At 30.9% G+C, this 6,660-nt stretch overlaps 1 protein-coding gene across 1 annotated transcript in view; it reads left to right on the forward strand.

Moving 5' to 3' along the window:
* Window positions 1-5,763, forward strand: part of LOTGIDRAFT_156359 (hypothetical protein) — a gene marked incomplete at both ends in the record, with an annotated part of 40,428 nt that extends 34,665 nt beyond the window's left edge. Inside the window, one exon of the mRNA XM_009047032.1 lies at window positions 5,608-5,763. Within this exon, the coding sequence (XP_009045280.1) occupies window positions 5,608-5,763 (156 nt within the window). The remainder of the gene's footprint in view (window positions 1-5,607) is intronic.
* Window positions 5,764-6,660: the final 897 nt, after the last annotated feature.

Raw genomic sequence — 6,660 nt, forward strand, 5'->3', positions numbered from 1 at the left:
TTGGGGGGGGGGGAGGGGGGGGAGGGGGCGTGAAATTGTTTCAACCAGTCCCTTTGATAGTTGGACCACTGCTACAGGTTTCGATATATTTTTTTAAGTGAATTCTCAATGACAATTTGCTAAATTTAATTAAAACGCCATTGAACTGTGGTCTTTTGACTCGCGTGGCTACAATTTACTGTTATAATAGACAAGACAGTTCAACGCGTAGTTTTGCGACAAATTTATACGGTTTGTGTAAAATTCTCACCTTAAAATCCAGAAAGTTTGGTAAAATTCTCAGCGAAATTTAATAAGCGTCTTTTCAGCAATGATAAATATTTGCTTGTGACGTCATACTATTGTATTATGTATTTCAATTGTTAACGTCATAATAAAGTCAAAATAAATATTTTTCCGAACCCCCAATATGATATCGTAGAGTTATTTCATATTTTCAATCAACATCACCATAGTTCATATTGGTCTTTTCATTATCATATACTTTCATGAGGAGACTTTCTACTAGTTAGTGCTTGATATTGAATCATATTTTACCATTGATCTTTCATGGATCATTCTTACCGATTGGGTAAAGTTGGGTCTAATGGATTAATAAGGAAAAACTGAATCTTTTAATATTTAAAGCCTTTGACGGACAGTACTACAGTTGATCTCTAATGGCTATTCAAATGCCAGTAAAGACTCGATCAACTACATAGGCGTGAAATACAGGTAAAATTCGTTGAAAAATTTCGAGCAAACCAGTCTGTCCCTCGACAGGCCTTCTTCCTGTAGGCCTACGCCTATGATCAAAAAACTTTTGTAAATAAAGATTTAATGAATTTTGTACTACAAAAGCTTTGACTTTACAGAACAAAATAGAAAATAAATACATTTATAACAATAAAATCTTCTCCATAGCAAACTTGATGAGATAATTAAAATTATTTACAGTATTATATGAATAGATACTTCTTGCATAAAAACAACATAATATAAGATACAATACAAGCTATGAGTTATAACAGGCTTTATTCAATAATTTTATAGATTTCAGGTGATTTAAAAATTTTTATTGTTAATTGTTTGATATATTGCCAAGTGAAAAACTTGACATCTGTGAAACTTTTTGTTTCTTCACTCGTACATAGTTTTATTACAAATTTATGCCGGGCCAGAATCTATATTTAGACTTATTAAGAGGAATTCTTCACTCCAATGTCCACCAAATTTCAAACAGTACAGAACATGCATAATTTTAACCTTCATCTAATCTGTAGAATACCTCGACAACATAATGTTCAGTTATTTAATAAAACGAAATCAAACAAAATGATAGAATAAAGCCGTTATATAATATGTTCTATATTACAACCTAAATGAATGGGAAAGCACCAAATATGGAAATATAACCTTAACATTAAATACATGGAAATAATAAAAAGATATCAACTTAAAACATATTAATCTTCAGCTTTAAAACCATGGAGAAATACAGACTCAGTCTGGACATTGTCCCAGTCTAACAATAAGAAATAGTCATTAGAATTAAACATTGAGAAAAATCATAGGTTTATTTGTTAACAGAGTCCTTGATATTAATTTGTAAGAGTAAATTCGTTCGTTAAGTGAAAGAGTGACAGTGAATTATTTACTCCATGAATAATGGTCTCCATGGTACAATCATTCACTATCTGGTGGTACCACCTTAACTCTTGATAGTCTACAAGGAATCTGTATTCGTGAAGATATCGGTCCTACAGGCTGACTGTTACAAGGCAGTGAAAAAGGGGTGACAGGGGATGAAGGCACATACTGCAGATTCTACAGAATTATGAAAGATTCCATGATTCAATAAACCAGCTTTCTTTGTGAACATTCCAATCTTTTCATACAAAACAGTTGATTTAGAATTCAGAATACGGTCTATACACTATTGATGCTGGTTCCAGTAATTTGATTGGTCAATCGTTAACTTGATTTGTGTGGCCTCAGATCTTCCAATTAATGTTGGTAAAAAACACAAAAACAACAAAACATACATCAATTGTACTATGACTAGTAAAAAGGTTTCTAAAAAAATTATGTGTATCGAGGACACTGATAGTATCAATTTACACCATTTAAATTTTCCTTTAGATGTCGGTGGTTCTTGTAATTCCACTAAAACTAAGTATTTGATGACGTTGCTATTGCAAAAGCTGTTATTGACAATAGTAACCTTTGCGATAGTGACGTCATAAAACACCTAGTCCTAGTGGAATTGCAGGAACCACAGACATCTGAGAAAATTGGAATGGTGCACATCGATGAGTGTCCCTGATACACATAAAACTTTTAGAAAACAGCTGCACGATGTCTTAAATGTTATGCTGAATTCTTTAAACAGGCTGACACATTATAAACTTTTAACATGAAGGAATGAGAGCTGTTCAATCAGCAGTCGTGATACACACTAAAGCCAAGCCCACTATCCACAACTATATCTATAATTATCATACTTATCAAATATTTTAACATCCAAAGCATGAGGCATGATCAACATTTTTTAACACAATTAAATTACAAAAACTTCTGTCTGGTACAAAGCTAAAATATTTCCATGTTGGCTTCTTTCAACCAATATGTACATGAAAATATTATCAAAAACAAAAAAAAATTCTAACAAATTTATATTTGAATGTCGAAGCCATAAATCCAGCGATGAATATTTCTACAGTCCACAATAACAAACAGCGAACGTCCACTGTACGGTCGGTCATCGTAAAACATTCAGCAAATATGGCTACTACTGAAAACAACTGTACTGTAGCGTCAAACTATCGGCTAATTTGACCCAATAGTCTCATTCTGACCACAAAACAAATTGTTAATCTGCTAGCTAATTAGACATTATAGCTTGGTATGTTCTAGTCTAATTCTGCCAGTGGGTTGGACATGTTAGTTAGACACAATTTTGTATGATTTAAAACAGCCTATAGTTACAAAAAAAGAGTGTAAAAGGTAAAAACATTTAAAACAAGGTGATCAGAGCATAATAAAAACTATTTTACAAGGTAAATGAGAAAACTCTTCATTCTGGAAGATAAAATATGCTGTAGAACTTTTATTTAAAAAAGAAATTATCAAGGCAAGAATTTGTTTGAGATCAAAGGCATTATTTTGACTAACAATAATTTCTTTGAGCAATTCAGCTACATGCATAACTTCAATTATAGATTCAAAACTATCCAGGGCATTTTGAAAGCTGTTTTTTTTTTGTTGAACTTTTCCTACATGCTTTGAGTTAAAGATTTAATTAAGAATGGAAGCTATTGTGGTATTTTTTGGGAGCAATTTCTCTTCATGCATTAATGAAAGATTTGATTAAAAAGAAAATTTTGAAAGCTTTACTTTTTACTAGTTGTTAATCTTCATCTATTGTCTTAAGGCATTTCTTTAGTGTTACATGTGCTTATTGATCAAAGAACAATCATAATTTATAACCATAACAACGGTTTCAAAGTTTGAATTCATGCATAAAAGATCTCTCACAAGACTGGATATAAGGTTTAAAAAACACCCCTTATCTTATGAATGAGCTCTTCCAATCATACATATACAGTATTGAATTGATAGAAGTATGCATGTGTGGAAGAGTTCAATAGAATTTCAAGGGGTGTCAAATAGTTGATACTATATCCAGCCTTGTCTTAAAATGATAAACAACATATTTTTTGTAAAAGATAAAAGAAACGTTTAAAAGAGAAGCAATGTGAACAATAAAAACCAGCCAGTCAGTAAAAAATAAAATATAAAAATAAACAATATGAATAATTTACCATGCTAAACTAAAGTGCTGAAATACTTTTTATCATTTCCTGAAAATACAGAAATAAAACAACACAAATTATTACAATGTTACAACACAAACTTTTAAAAATATCAAAATCTCTAAACATCGTCATGTGACAGTTAGTGGCGACACCAGTGGGAGATCGTGAGGTGAGAGGGGGTATTATCCCCACAGAAAAATAGTTTATTACCCCAATAGTACCCCCTACTTCATTTTTAACAAATTTCAAAATATTAAATTTATACAATTTTGCCCAAATCATGTTGAAATGCTCTAAATCCATTCTGGTTTTCAAAATTTTTAGGGGAGATAACCTTCTCAGACCTTCCATTTTGAATCTGACAGCTGTCAGTCCGAACCCCTTTTTAGTACCCTGAGATCTTGATATTATTTAAAAATAAAGTTTGGATGTAGACAGATCTTTGATTTCTCAGTAACTCTATATTAAAGGATATTTTCTCAATATCTAGATATTATTGGGTGTGTTGTATCATTCTAACCTAGAGAGGATGCCCACAGGGCCTAGAACTTTCTATATTCATAGACAATGTTCTCTATGAGATGACAACATGATTTAAACATTACAGAATGTCTGATAATGGTTTGATCAGTACATTATCAACAATTCTTATTTCTAGTGAATAACTTTATCAAATAACTTCAAATTGACTTGTTTTTACCAAATAAAAGAAATTTAAAATCTGTCTACATACCAATTACTATTAATAACATCAATTGTTAAATTTTAATTATATTTATTCGCTAATTATCAATTAATTGTATATCTTTTAAATTCATATATTTGTTATGCTAGATCTAAGCTATTTGAAATTTAAACTGCTGATGTGACAGTTTAGAATTAGACGCAATTTTGGTATAAATATGAAAATCTAAATATTCCCTTCTTGCTACCAGTCCTATTCAACACATTGTTTGCTTCAAGAATTTTGTAATTTCATCTCTAGAAAAGTGTTTGAAAATTTGTCATAAAAAAGTGTTACTCTCTGGAGTGTGCAAAATTTAAATTTTTCCCAAATAAGGAGTTAGAAGTTAGTGGTTAATTACTGACTAATTATCATGCATCATGCTATTAATTAAAAAAATAATTAGAAAATTAATTAACTTCCCACCATAATAAAATAATTAGTGTTAATATAATTAAAGTTATAGTTAAATTATAGTTAAATCTACAATCTACAAGGGAAATAATAATAATAATAATATACTGAAAGGTAAAAGGAACGTCATATGAAAATACTGATAAAATCTAGCAGACACTGGCAGTTACTAGCAGACACTGGCAGTTACTAGCAGACACTGGCAGTTACTAGCAGACACTGGCAGACACTGACAGACACTAGCAGACACACTAGCAGACACTGGCAGTTACTAGCAGACACTAACAGTTACTAGCAGACACTGGCAGTTACTGGCAGACACTAGCAGTTACTAGCAGGCACTGGCAGTTACTAGCAGACACTAACAGTTACTAGCAGGCACTGGCAGTTACTGGCAGACACTAGCAGTTACTAGCAGGCACTGGCAGTTACTGGTAGACACTAGCAGATACTGTCAGTTACTAGCAGACACTAGCTGTTACTAGCAGACACTGTAAGTTACTAGCAGACAAGTTCTGTGGTCAATAAACTCATTTAACATTCTACTGCTTCTTTTTGTTTCTTTTTTTAACACTGACTTTCACTGACTTTCACTGACTTTTACTGACTTATTCTAAATGCATTTGAAATAAAGATATAATTCATCTATATGAGGTTTCTTTTATCTTTCAGTATAAACCACAGTATAAATATAATCATCATTCCAGTTCTATATCTGATATTCTAAACAAGCAAAATATCTATTATACCCTATTGTTTAATTTTAATATAGATACAATATCAGAATTTTATATAACAAAATGTTTTGTACTGTTTCCTTCAGATTGATCCAATAACATTTACATCAAGGACTTGACAATTAAAGTTATAAGTTTTATATCTCAGTATTTTAAAAAGCTGGGCATTTTAACACCAGTCATTTCAACCAATATATAAAATTTTGATCTTGTATAAAATTGTCAGGAAAAAAACAATAGAGTTATTCCACTTTAGTCCAGCATGGTAATAATTAACATAAGCTCTACTTGAACAGTCCAGTAAATATATTCAATACATATCCCAGGGCAATACTAAACATAAACACAAACAGTTTACTATATTTATAGGTAGAATATATAGTAATAGCAACTATACAGACTAAACTTATATTGAGTTGATTATTACTTATACTACCTCAAAATAAAAGTGGACTAATCATGTTTATATTGTAAATTGAGCTCGGAAATGTATGAATATTTAACACGACTATAGCTAATAATATCAATACTGAAATACAGCGAGTTATGTGGTAGTTTGTGCACAATAGGATATAAATAATGACCTTGACCCTAGAGAAAAAAAGAAAATAGACGAATAATTAAAATACTAATTAGTTCTTAGTGAAATTTCAAACTTTTCAATTCTTGAAAATGGAAACCATTTGTCAGACTAGCGAGCTAAATTGTCAAATTTTTCCGGTTTTTATTTTGTCTTAAAAAGGATAAATAAAACCTTTAAGTTGACAGGGATCGTATTAGTTGCCAAAACACATTTCAGATACACAATCCTCATCAGGACAAATGACAAAATTTGTTACCATTGAAATATTTGACTTTATCTGTATGAGCAAAGTAAACAAATGCATTAAAGGTATTATTTTATCTTTAAAACTCTCAGAATGTAAAAGTTTGAAATTTCAATAAGAATATACAGTCCCATAAAAATAAAGCGTATAGAAGCTGTATG

The sequence above is a fragment of the Lottia gigantea genome (assembly GCF_000327385.1).
Source record: "Lottia gigantea unplaced genomic scaffold LOTGIsca_11, whole genome shotgun sequence".
Taxonomy (NCBI): Eukaryota; Metazoa; Mollusca; class Gastropoda; family Lottiidae; genus Lottia; species Lottia gigantea.